The 12,464-nt window shown below is 42.6% G+C and overlaps 2 protein-coding genes across 4 annotated transcripts; one reads left to right on the forward strand and one right to left on the reverse strand.

The window, feature by feature from the left end:
* Window positions 1-2,210: 2,210 nt before the first annotated feature.
* Window positions 2,211-7,571, reverse strand: LOC115683525 (uncharacterized). 2 transcript variants are annotated; one of them, XM_056321375.1, is made up of 17 exons: window positions 7,174-7,571; window positions 6,858-6,908; window positions 6,628-6,744; window positions 6,412-6,537; window positions 6,249-6,322; window positions 5,957-6,059; window positions 5,746-5,788; window positions 5,437-5,499; window positions 4,243-4,373; window positions 4,003-4,123; window positions 3,814-3,917; window positions 3,526-3,639; window positions 3,286-3,456; window positions 3,063-3,200; window positions 2,835-2,980; window positions 2,608-2,695; window positions 2,211-2,515 (listed from the first exon to the last, which is right to left on the reverse strand). In XM_056321375.1, the coding sequence occupies exons 1-17, from the start codon at window positions 7,218-7,220 to the stop codon at window positions 2,410-2,412; spliced, it is 1,743 nt and encodes a 580-aa protein (XP_056177350.1). In that variant the 5' UTR covers window positions 7,221-7,571; the 3' UTR covers window positions 2,211-2,409. The 2 variants fall into 2 exon arrangements, with proteins under 2 accessions (XP_056177350.1, XP_030463918.1); XM_030608058.2 differs by having other exon boundaries at window positions 2,608-2,756.
* A 374-nt stretch (window positions 7,572-7,945) lies between these two features.
* On the forward strand, window positions 7,946-11,113 carry LOC115683579 (malate dehydrogenase, cytoplasmic-like). 2 transcript variants are annotated; one of them, XM_056311307.1, is made up of 7 exons: window positions 7,946-8,038; window positions 8,836-8,994; window positions 9,130-9,305; window positions 9,956-10,233; window positions 10,327-10,471; window positions 10,567-10,678; window positions 10,908-11,113. In XM_056311307.1, the coding sequence occupies exons 1-7, from the start codon at window positions 7,993-7,995 to the stop codon at window positions 11,027-11,029; spliced, it is 1,038 nt and encodes a 345-aa protein (XP_056167282.1). In that variant the 5' UTR covers window positions 7,946-7,992; the 3' UTR covers window positions 11,030-11,113. The 2 variants fall into 2 exon arrangements, with proteins under 2 accessions (XP_056167282.1, XP_030463972.1); XM_030608112.2 differs by having other exon boundaries at window positions 10,327-10,465.
* Window positions 11,114-12,464: the final 1,351 nt, after the last annotated feature.

Below are 12,464 nucleotides of genomic sequence, written 5' to 3' on the forward strand. Positions count from 1 at the left end.
GTACTTTCAGTCATTTGGTAAGGAAAATTTAGTTGGGAATATTATCAAAAAAATTCGTATCCTTTTAATTTTTTAATATATTCTTTTATTTCCTTTTTCTTCTTCCTTGGTCAGTCACCGGCTAGCCACAGGCGAGCTCTAGCCTTGCCCAAGGCCAGCCAGGCTCGAGCTCGCTAGATCCCGACGAGCTCGAGCCTCACCAGCCCTGGGCGAGCTTGAGGCTCGCTGCCGAGGCCGCGAGCTCGCCGACCGACGACGTGGCCGTGGACCGGCCTAGGAAGAAGAAAAATAATAAAAAAATGAAATGAAAGGAAAAGAAAACAAAAGAAAAAAAAATAAAAATAATTAAAAATAATAAATGATTCGATTCTTAATAATAATAACAATAAATTCGAATTTTTAAATAAAAAATAGTTACAAATTCGTATTTTTTTTTTTAAAAAATATTTTTATATGAACAAACATTTCATCAACCAAGGACCCCAGCCCGAGTGGATCCGCGTTGTGGACCCGAGCCTGAGGGTCGAGATTAGAGTTTGAGATCACGTACCCGAGCTCGGCCTTTATGGAACCGAGTTTGGGTGCCGAAGCATCGGATACGAGCACCAATGGTTCGGGCCCGGCCTCGATAGACTCGAGCTCGACCGCCGAGACCTGGTCCTAAATGCCAAGACCCGGGAACCAGCGTTGGGGTTTTCGTGCTCAAGCGTAGAGTTTTGGTTCCAAGCGCCGATAGCTAATCAGATTTCCGAAAACGTTTTCCGGTTCTTTCAAAGAGGAAATTATTTTTCTAAATTTAAGCTTTGGTAGGAAAACATTTTCCGTTGACTCATTTTTCTAAACAGACCAAAGGCCGGAAAAATGAGGAAAATGTTTTGCGTGAAACAAATGCACCCTAAGTCAACCGAGCTTGATTGATTTGTACATTGACCTCATTTCAGGTTATTAAACAGGCCCTAGAAGAAAGGTGGGAGCAAGAAGTCACGGAGACGATGTTTGAAGTTTTTCTTTTATTTTGGTCGAAACGATGTTTGAAGTTAAAAGCTCCACAATGCTACAAAATCAAAAGTTGTAATACGACAACAATAACACTCAAAAATCCGCAAGGCAGAGATCAACCATTAGCATCTCATTGTTGACTAACGAACCAACGTATTGAAAAAATCCCGGGAGAAATTGAAAGGATATTTTTTATAGGTAAAACTTCGATCGAGAAATCACTGCAGTCTTTCTGAATTTTCGCAGAACCTTCACTCCAACAATCGCCATTCCAACATAACAAACACCCACGCATCCCCATCACCGCCTCACGTTTCGCCGGGAAGACGCTGGGGGATCCGTACGACGAGGAGAGAGAAAGCAGATTGATAGGAGGCTGTTGGTTCGGCATAGAGAGATAAAATTGCCTCCGAAATGGAAGCGATATACGAAATGTGCCACTGTGTGTCCTTGTCGGACAGTCACGGTCAGTCGGGCCAAGACGACCTCGTCGGACTCGGGTTCAGCACGTGCGGCAAGGTGGGTCCGGGTGACCCGACTGACCAGGACATGGGACGGTACCACGGAGGAGCTCGTCCAACGGGATCTATCCACCACACAAGACTAACATTTGGCCCAAAAGAACATAAGCAAAACATACATTTTGCAAAGCAAATTAAACCCGCTCCATGTTGATGAAAAGAGATCCGATTTCACAGAAATTTCATTATGAATTATGATGCGCACCCACCGAATTCATGTTGTAAGCTCACTTTATTGCTACCTTGATTTAAACGAAAAATGATACCACGAATCCACGGGTGGTTGTCATTATTTACGATCCACCCCCCATAATTTCCTTTGGACAGTAGTAGTCGATATCTCCACGATCTAGTGACTGCATAGTCCCGTATGAGGTGAGCTTATGATGATTATCAAGCAGTACAAGACACCAAATGGAGTCTTCATATCCACGAAAGTGGACGACTTCCAATCATCCAATGCAGAGACTCGTGCGCTCTTTCGCTTTTGCTCCATCCTGCCGGGCTTTGCTATTCTGACGTTTGACAATTTATTATATTTTATTGATTTCAGAATAGTATAAAGAAAGATATCGATGGAAATTTACAGGTTGGCTGATTTTTTCTTATAAAAAACTTCTGAGGGTTGGGCAATGTAATAACCATTGTTTGGAGCAGAAAGAGATTCCGACTAGGCTATACTCCAAAGGGTTCACCGAAGGCCAGACAGTTCTCGATCAAGAAATCTTACAGAATTCGCGCAATTGGACGAGTTAGAATTGCCAAAGATACTCCAACTGCATCACAGCAGATAGTCAAAAGCTCACAGATAGTCCAGCTAATCATACTCCATAAGGCGAAAAGAAAAAGTTGCTCGAATCTTGTATTGGCCATAAAAACCCGGTGCCTGTTAAGTTAAAAACTCTCTGTACAGCCCTAAAAACGGCGATGCCGCTTGAGATGACTGATAAGACCAAATGTAGTCTCTCATACTCTCAACAGCAATCCAAGAGTACCTGAAAGGAAAGACATACGGAGTTAATCATACACGCATGGAGTTCCTCACCCAACTGTCACAAGTTAATCATACGCGCATGGAGTTCCTTACCCAATTGTCACATTTGGCAGGCGATCATCATCATCATCGGGGTGTCTATATACGAAGTCTTCCATCCCGCTCAAGATCAACAAGCACGCTAGCATCATTGGCAAGTTTGTCGAAATTATGTCCTCTCAAGTTCAGGAGCACAAGATTACCTATGTCGCAAGTGTATGGTGAAGTCATTTGTATCAGCCAAAAGAAGAACTTACAAGGTATTTATGGAATGAAATTACCTGTCATAGCTTCCAATGCCGAGCATATGATAGGGAGAGATTCCGGAGGCATAATATTGTATGCAGCATCGACTGCAAGAAGCTCCGGCGCGCATTCAAGGAGCTTCGACAAAAATTTCGCCGATTCAATCCCACCGTCATTTTCCCTATACCAAGCAAAATAAATGACTTAGGTTAAATATGGTGAATGTCCTATAAAAGTCGCTGAATAGAAAGTCCAGTGTTAACCTCATATCAATTTTGAGAAGCTTGTTGTGCGTCACTTTTTGTAGCTGTCGAAAGCCAGATGAACCCAACTCAACAGCACCTATCTTGAGTACTTCAACTGATGTACCCATAAACTTCACCAAGGCTTCCGCTACATGGCTGAATAGACATAAGACAAATTCAACAAACCAGAATATAAATAAGCTCCAGGAATTAAAAATAGTTGTCAGGATAGAGGAAGGACCTGCCAAGCTTGTTATTTGAAATAGAAAGAGAACTGAGTGATTCATCTAATGTTGATAGGACGTTTAGCAATTCAATAACCCCACTAGCTGAAAGGTTGCACTTTTCCAGACTCAAGGCAGCCAAGGAAAAGCTTTTTCCAGATGCCTCGGCCAAAAATGGAATTAGATGCCTGCAAGGGGAAGATACTGTCAAAAAAAAAAAAGAAAAAAAAAAGAAACTAGCTATAAGTAAAACTGACCTAAGCCCATCATCGCCAATTGGATTCTCACTTAAATCCAATGTCCGCAAGGCAGGCATGTGAACAAGAACGTGCCTCAGATCGGCTGCATCTTGTTCGTGAAGATCATTTCTCCTGAATGCAAGAGATACCGATATTAAAAATAAGCACAATAAGAGGATGTCTACGATTGTATCGAGCCATTAATCACCGAATCCTCTATCCAAAACCATTCATTCTGTCTGCATCCAAGTATCTGCTGTATGTTGTATCCAGGTAAACAAGTGTACCAAGAAAAAGGGGAGATACCTCAGTTTGAGCACACGTAAAGAAGCAAATGGTTTGGCAGCTTCCGTAGATGAGATTCCGGTACCTTCGTATATCCAGGTGAAACTAGAAAGGCATCCTGATATCTGCAAGAAAAGTACATTTGACTTTGAAGTTAGTTTTTTCCCTGAAAAAAAAAACGATGGAAAGAAAAAAATGTGTACCATGCACCTCATTGTTACAGAGATCGAGGACGGATAGGTCACACGAAGCATCGAGAAGTGTAGTAAATATCAGGTCAGCATAGTTTCTGTCCAGCTGGACGTTATCAAATTGCAGTGAATGCAAGCACCTGAAAGCAAAAGTTTCAAAAGCAAAACCGGTGAAATTTACTGGGTCATTCTAAATCTTCACTTTATAGCACTTGAAAAAATCAGAACACAACAGGTTACAGCACAAAACAGAAATTACCTTGTAGATGAAAGAAATGACGATAATACAGAAGGTAAAGGAGGCTGGCAGTGAATAAAGTGAAGGGATGTTAATGTTTCACGATTCTGGAGCAGAAGTTGGCGTAAGGCAAGTTGGCGTAAGGCACGGACCTGTAGAATCGTATTTTATAAGCTTGCATATCCAAAATAGAAGGGCAAAGGATTTAATTAATATGTGAAGAATGCTTAGGAGATATATATAGTCCTGAATTTGGACATCATCTCACGTGCGCTACCTATATTAAAGCACAACTACCCATGTTCATGTCAAATCCTGTGTCTTTGCTTGTAATCAGTTGCTAAGAAGTGCAAGTGAACCTCATGCCATCTATACTTCATATATACACTTGGTTTGACCACAATGGCCATTGCCCAAGACTCTCTCCTGTTGAACATGGTACAGGTAACAAAAGGAAGCACTTTTGGCAGAAAGTGCAGATCTACACTGCCTCTATCATGCCATGAGGTTGTTGCAGAGTTGAAGTATTCAATCTTCAGAGATGCTGGCTTACTTGTGCAGATGCTTGAGTGAGTGAAGAGATGGTCAGTCTAGAAGCAGACAGATGTAAAAAGCATCATCCCCAGAATGGCTTTCTTTGGCTTTAGCCGTGACATGTGACTGCTAGCTATAGCAATGGCCTTTGTCAAAATTAGTGTTTGGAAAATATTATGCTTACATTTGTTAACTTTGTGGCTTTGACCAAACCACAAAAGAAACCATGGAAGTTCAGATCAACCCGTGTTAGCTTGTGATATGTCATATTTTTTTATTGGCTTCTGTTGTCGAACAAAATTTGGATTAAAAGTCCACAGTAAAAACTAGGAGTGAAATCCTCTTGAATACCCCCTTATTAAGCAATCTACCCGAAACTCAAAGCATAAAGAGGAGAGCCAAAAATTTATATCTGAAAAGGTGTCGCGATTTTTTAAGACTGCGACTACTTCACTAACCACAGTATCCCAATTGCCTTACTTCCCAATCATCAGCCAAAGAGATGCAAAAAGGGTGTTCCAGCATGCCTGCCTTGCACTACCTTCTACTTTAAATATCAAGTTGTCTCCCATTGTCTGCTCTTCTTAGAAGGATTTCTAAGAGAAGCGCATGGGTGGGTCCATGGATATGTCCGCCTTTAGTCATGTATGGAGAAGGTGGTTGGAGGGAAGGATAACTTACATGCTTCCTCGTTCTGCTCCCCCAAAGTGCCAAACTTTCCAATCTAGAATTCTTCAATAGATGCTGCAAAAGGGAAAAACTAAAGTAAGATTAAACGATGTATTTTTATTTTCTTTCAACTCTTTGGCCAACAGACCCCCATTTATGGGCTCACCCCAGTACACACTCAATATGATATTCATGTTAGACCTCGTGATTAAGTGCTGGGATCTATTCTGTTCAATATGCTTCGAAGATCTACCCACACAACATGACAGATTTTCAAAGCGATACCCATAACAAAGGAATAAGAATCTGAGTGTAGCTTACACAAGTTTCTTCAACGCACAGCACCTCTCGAAGTTTCAGATTTCTGCAGAGCAACAAAAACATACAACAGAAACACGGTTTCTCACTTCCGCTGGAAAACAATTTCGCTATACATTACGGTACGGACTCTGAATGAGAAGTAGGCAGCATATCCGATTATATAAGAAAGGTTATACTATCACGTCATCAACACAATTCTACGGAAAATTACCTCAAGCAGGGTGCAAAACGTTCACAGTGCTGATAAAGTTGCGAGAACTTGGATGTAGAAGTATCAGTTCGCCCCTTACAACCGAGAAATTCCAAGATATGATCTGGGGAGGACAAAGGACCAGACTGCAGAAAGTAAGTACTCCCAAGAAAGAGAGTTTTAATGGATGGCTAATGCGTATCATTACGAATAAGGTATCGAAGCCCGTCTTAGACTCGTATTCTCACCTTCAAAGCTTCATGTTTGACAAGTAATATCTGAGAAAGGAAACGAAAGACCATAGGAAATATACCTGAGATTCTTATTTCGCCCATCTTCCCATCAAAGGACGGGCGCACTAGAGCCTCTGCTGCTTCGTCTAGGCAACTGATTTCCAACAAGAAGAGCGAACAAATCAAAGCGTTCGTGGAAAATAAATATATACCCGACGTCTAATTTAAAACTATTCGTCGTACTTCTGTAAGTGCGTATGACAATATGCCTGATGCCAATCAGCTGGTTGATTCTGGTCGAGGAGCTCCTGCCAGCGCAGCCCAGAAAGCGACCGGAGCAATGCGGCCTCTTCTGCTTCGTCTTCGCCCCTAATATCCAACAAGAAGAGCGAACGAATCAAGACGATCGCGGAAGATGAATATTTGCCCGACGTCCAATTTAAAAACTATTCGTCGTACTTCTGAAAGAACAACCCGTCGTATGCATCATGCCAATCAACCGGTTTTTGCATGGCAAGTTTCAACCTCCAGCGCTGCTGGCACAGTGACCTCCACGCATCATTGAAGCTTGGATTCCTATTTCCAATAAAACTCGCATTCAATGTCTTCTCTCGAAACGATGACTCGTCTGATAGGATAGCTCTCTAACAAAAAACTCAAATTAAGGGAATGACAAACCCTTTACAAACCTTGGGCAATTCGTACCATCCGAGACATACTCATCCCGTTTCCCTTCTGGCCTGATCAAAGAAAGAAAAACAGACGGACGGTCGGTCGGTCGGTCGAAAAAGGAAAGGAAAACACACCATAGGGCGGCGAAAGACACGGAGAAATCAACAGACAGATTGGATCGTAAAATCAAAAGAATGATTTGCATGGCTTGCTATACTCGGACTCCGCAGTAGCGAGTCAGTCCCCTCAATTCGAGGAAGTGCGGAAACCAGACACGCTGGCTATGAGATATTAGGGCATCACGGAACAGGATGAGAGTCCCAATTCACTCACATCTCGTCTAGCAACTTGTGCAAGCTCAACGGCGGCAACCGTGCCATCAGGGTGTCGAGAGTTTCCGAGGGAAGCTCGTAGAGAGAAGATGGGTTTAGCAGATGAAGCTACGAAAGCCGATGAGAATGAGCGTCTGCACTGGAATTTCAGTGTGTTTGGGAAGTCAAGATTCAATTTTTAGCCGCCAAAAGGAAATCACTTCCCCCATCAAAATCGTCCGAGCCCGAAATCGGAACCCGATCCAGGCGGTTTCTGGAGCCGGAGTCGGAAAGGCGAGGCCGAAGGTGATGAAGAAGAAGGAGGGGAGGCCTTCGAGTGAGCTCAGCAGAGGAAGAGAGAATGGGGTTGCAGAAGAGAGAAAGAAAAGGACCTCCTTCACGTTACAGAAAGGAGAGAGGAGAGAGGAGAGAGGAGAGAGAGCGAGAACGCAAGAGGCAATAAATATTTACTAAGGGCTTCCTTCCATTGCCATGTCATGCGACACGTGTCGTCTTTTAGGTGGAACATGGGCGCTACGTAGGCTGATGACGTGGTGCTCAGCAACCGCTGAATGTTTTCTCGAAGGGAAACACATGGGAATCCTCTCGTACATTTGCTAACTGCGATTGGCAGCTTAACGAAAAACGGTGCCGTGTCGCGGCCCACGACGGATCGAAATGACAATTATACCCCTAGGTCGTGCGCCTAATGTATGTACGTCTCGCGCCTCGCCGATCTCAGAGTCCCCCCCTGCCCACTCAGTCACTCTTCTCTTCGAGATCTTGGAATTTCTTTGTCTCTCTTTCTCTCTCTCTCTCGGTCTACATCTCCGATCCATCAATGGCGAGGCAGGAAGCAGTCCGAGTTCTCGTGACTGATGCTGGAGGTATGGTCGGATTCACATCTGCTATTTCTTCTTATTTTGGTAATCTCTTGTGTTGCTACGAGGATTTTAGAAATCTGAACCCGTGTCGTCCATCGTTCGATGCGGCGAGCTGTTCTGTTCTGGTTGCGTCATCCTTTATAGAATCGTTTTTTTTTTATCTCCTCGTAAGAGTTCCATTCGTTTTTTTTTTTTTTCTGTTTTTTGGGTGGATCCCATCTTGCTTTTGTTTGATTGTGGTCGAATGGTTTCGCGATGATTCTTAGTATCGAGATCGTGTTGGTTTTGTGCTTTTTGTGAGATTTTGGTAAGAAGGGCTCTTGTGCTTTCAGTTTGGATTCATTGTGAGATGTGACTTTGGTAGGGTGGATCCTAATGTAGAGGCACTGGAAGATTAAACGATTACTGCAAACGGAATTAACGTTATCCTCTTATTTGTATCTCATCTCTTAACGTCGGCAATAGAATAAGCTGAGTGGCCTGTGGTGTAGTGGAAAACCATGAACATTGTCTCCTGAATTTGGCTTTGCTAGGGTGAAATTATACTCGTTCAGTAGTCTTTTTTTCTTTTTTCTTTTGCATTTTCCGCTTTATTTCAGATAAGTTTGTTCTTTCTCACTTAAAGATAGCATCTTTTACTAAAATATAACCTACAGGTCGCGATTGCCGCATATTTCGGTTTACTTGTTGACCACCAATTTGGATTGTCCACGGAAGAAGTTTGGTGCATCCAATTGTATCTAGTAGACTTTTCCAGGTTTTGAATGTACAAATATGAGAGACCTTGTTTCATCATGTAGGGCCAATTGCACAGGATCTTGTTTGTTTGATCGCTAGGGGAGTGATGCTAGGTTATGACCAGCCTGTAATTCTACACCTGTTTCATAGTGCAACTAATGTGAAGGCACTGGAAGATCTGGAGAGAGCATTGATGGATTCTGTACTACCTCTTCTTGAAGGTTTGTGTAGCTTCTTTGTTACTATTAAGCTGATGTTCTCGTCGTCTTGGGCGTGATAGTTATCACGTAGTACACCATGTAGTGTTTGGTTATAAATCCATATAATAGGATGATCTAATGTGGCACTTGAATTAGGTGTGGTTGTAACAACCAACGTTGAGCAGGCATGCAAAGGCATTGGATTTGCAATCCTGATAGGTGAGTTTTTAGGGAAAACCAAAACCTTTAGATTGGAAGCGATGGCGAATAGTTTTGGGATTTACAAGAGACAGGTTGATGCTTTAGAAAAGCATGCAGCCGCCAATTGCAAGGTAAGTTTCTTCTTCTTTTTTTTTTTTCAAGGAATGGTGTGAGCTGGAGGCCTACATGGAGATGTCAATTACAAGAACTTTGACCTTTTGGCATGCTTGTGAATTGGACCTCGTGTCTTTTTTCACTTGAATAGAGTAATTATAGATAGAATAGGACTCTTGCTCGCTAATCGTCGGAGTTTCAAAAATGTTCATTTGATCTGAAAACTTGATTTGCTTTCCTTCCCATTTCTATGGATGACTTAATATGCAAATAGGTGAAATGCTTTTTTATTTTATTTTATGAAATCTCTTAATTTCCTCGGCACGATAATTTGGTTGGCTAATTGGTAAATAGATGCAGCTCATCATGTTAATCTGCAAATAGGTGAATGTCTTTTCTTCTTGAAATCTTTTAATTTCCTCTGCACGAAAACTTGGTTGACTAATTGGTAAATAGACAACATTGCATGGCAATGTCCTGAGATGACTGTTGGTCAATGATAGCATGGAATTATGGTAGGATGATATTTTAAAAAGTATATATTATAAATTTATGACATTCGTAGTTTGATCTTCTATGAAGTGCCTATAGAAGTTATTTTCATCGAGGGATGTTTGAAACAATATATGCGTGTGTACGAACTTTCTGTTTTCTCTTTCTTCCGCAGGTTTTGGTCATTGCAAATCCTGCAGATAGGCTTGCATTGGTTTTGAAGGAATTTGCACCATCTATTCCTCTCAATAACATTACTTGTCTCACTAGACCCGATCATAATCGGGCATTGAGTCGGATTTCGCAGAGGTTGAATGTTCCAGATTATGTTGTGAAAAATGTTATCATATGGGGAAATCACTCGTCAACTCAATATCCAGATGTCAATCATGCTATGGTTAATACATCATCTGGTGAATATCTTGTGCGTGAACTCATTAACGATGATGCATGGTGAGAAAACCATCTTTGAGTTGATTATTGACGGATTTAGTTGGTATTATGATTTGAGTTTTCTGTAGTTGTAAAAAATTTTATTTGCTGAAGGTGGAATGATGGAGGGTTTATTACTGATTTCCAAGAACGCACTGCTGAAATTTCTCAATCTCCGTGGGATTTAAGGGCAAGATCTATTGCCCAAGGTGCCTGCGACCACATCCATGACTGGGTGCTTGGAACTCCAGAAGTACCGGTGTCTTTTTCCTTTTCCTTTTTACTCGATTCCATTGAGCTTTTAGTTAGGCTTGTTTGTTCTGAACTCTCGTTCTTTGGACTGCACTTTCTCAGGGTAGGTGGGTTTCCATGGGGGTGTATTCTGATGGCTCTTACAATGTACCTGTTGGCCTCATCTATTCCTTCCCGGTAACTTGTCGCAATGGAGAATGGACCATCGTGCAGGGTATACAAAATTCTATTTTCCCATTAAAATCAATTACAATCTTCATTATTTGCACTTTCTTCTAACAAATTCTGTCCGGAAACTGTTGTTGGTCCGAGATGTTTATCTTGCACTTTGTGGCACTTCAATCTTTTCATTAAACTGTTTTTTGGAAACTTGTCTTTGTATTTTGGTTTGTGGCCTATTTAGTCGTCTTGGGATTTGGTCATGTTCTGTGGTCTTGATGTAGGTCTCCCACTTGATGAGTTCTCGAGGAAGAAGATGGATTCGACAGTGAAAGAACTAATGGAACAGCGCATGCTTAATGTTGACTCTCTTCTACATTGTATTTGGCGGCGGCATAGTGCTTGAAGCGCTCGCCACCGCTGTGCACAGTCCCCTTCCCCTCTTCTATGTTCCGTTTGTTTATTTCCCTATCTAATTTTGATATTTAAAAACCAGACCCTCCAAAAATAATGGTGAATTAGTTAAAACATGACATGCACTTTGACCGAAGCTCCAGCTAAAATTGGCCGGAAAGTGAAAGCCACAAGTCAAGATATATTCACTTCCACTCGCATGAAATTGCATTCACAAATTAAGAACCAATTCAATTTCCACTGTCCCATCGATTGCCATCTTTTGTCACATAAGATTGGCAAGTATGCCAATGGATTTGCTGCAAATCAATGTAGTTGGTGTTGAGGCGCTTGGGGCACTTTTCAATACTTCTCTAATGCTTGCAGCATGAACCCATAAAAACTTTTGCATTCTCATGGATATAACTTGATTCTCGGAACAGCAGCATATTTTTGTTCCCAAACTGACCTATGATGGAAGACTGTTAAGTACATCAACAATTAAGGACGTTGTTTTTCTTTACTTGGTGATTTTCTTAATTGATATTAACTCAAACGAGTTCGCTTAGTGCTGTAATGACTGAAGTATTGATGACGCGAATATCAGCAAGTTCAAAATGGTACTGCAGTTCTTGAGGGTGCGTTTGGTTCAACTTTGGAAATGCTACTTAGGGGAATGCAAATACCTTTAGGTTAAAGCCTCTTGAGGAAATGCAAATGGTGTTTAGTAAAAAATTCTTTGTAAAGCTACTTTGGCCTAATTAGTGTTTGGTAAATTTTTTTTGCAAAAGGGCTTTGGGAATTATGTTTTTTATTAAAAAAAAAAAAACCTAACTTACCATTTGCCAGAGCTACGGCCGCCAGCGAGCTAAATCTGGCGCCGGTGGCTGTCGCCCGAGGTTGGGCAACCGCCGGCAACCCAGATCTGGTGCCGGCGACCGTTGCCCGAGGCCGGGCGGCCGTCGCCCGAGGCCGGGCGACCCTCGGCAAGGGTCACAGGACCCAGGCGGCCGCCTGAGTCGCGTGACCCAGGCGTCCGGCTCCTGGGTCCTGGCTGCCTGAGTCACACGACCTAGGCGGTCAGCACCTAAGTCGCGCGGCCCTCACCTTGGGTCGCACAACCCTCGCCGAGGGTTGCCCGGCCTCGGGCGACGGCCGCCGGCCTCTTGCCGGCCCGATCCGGTGCCGGCCGCCCTCGCCGGCCTCCCTAACCGGCCACCTCACGAAGAAGATGAACAGTAACAGGAGGGGCAAAACCGGAATAAACTAAAATAAGTGAGGGTAGTTTGGGGACAAAAAATTTGGAATCAGCATTTGTCGAATGCTAAAAGCCCAAAGCTGGTCTGGACCAGCTTTGGGCTTTCAACATTCCAAATGCTAGCATTTGGTAAATGCCGATCCAAATGTTGAACCAAACGCAGCCTAAGAGTCATTGCCGAGATAATTGA

The sequence above is a fragment of the Syzygium oleosum genome, unplaced genomic scaffold (assembly GCF_021117445.2).
Source record: "Syzygium oleosum isolate NSW1041296 unplaced genomic scaffold, Sole_v2.1 Sole_v2.01, whole genome shotgun sequence".
Classification (NCBI taxonomy): Eukaryota; Viridiplantae; Streptophyta; class Magnoliopsida; order Myrtales; family Myrtaceae; genus Syzygium; species Syzygium oleosum.

What these genes read in the sequence shown, in the direction of transcription:
- LOC115683579 (XM_056311307.1), top strand. Translation starts at nt 7,993, where the DNA reads ATGGCGAGGCAGGAAGCAGTCCGAGTTCTCGTGACTGATGCTGGAG. An exon ending in TGTACTACCTCTTCTTGAAG is followed by an intron (nt 8,995 to 9,129) that starts GTTTGTGTAGCT and finishes CACTTGAATTAG; the next exon opens with GTGTGGTTGTAACAACCAAC. An exon ending in CTCATTAACGATGATGCATG is followed by an intron (nt 10,234 to 10,326) that starts GTGAGAAAACCA and finishes TATTTGCTGAAG; the next exon opens with GTGGAATGATGGAGGGTTTA.
- LOC115683525 (XM_056321375.1), bottom strand. Translation starts at nt 7,220, where the DNA reads ATGGCACGGTTGCCGCCGTTGAGCTTGCACAAGTTGCTAGACGAGAT. An exon ending in GACGGGTTGTTCTTTCAGAA is followed by an intron (nt 6,538 to 6,627) that starts GTACGACGAATA and finishes GTTGGATATTAG; the next exon opens with GGGCGAAGACGAAGCAGAAG. An exon ending in GGCATTGGAAGCTATGACAG is followed by an intron (nt 2,696 to 2,834) that starts GTAATTTCATTC and finishes CAATGATGCTAG; the next exon opens with CGTGCTTGTTGATCTTGAGC.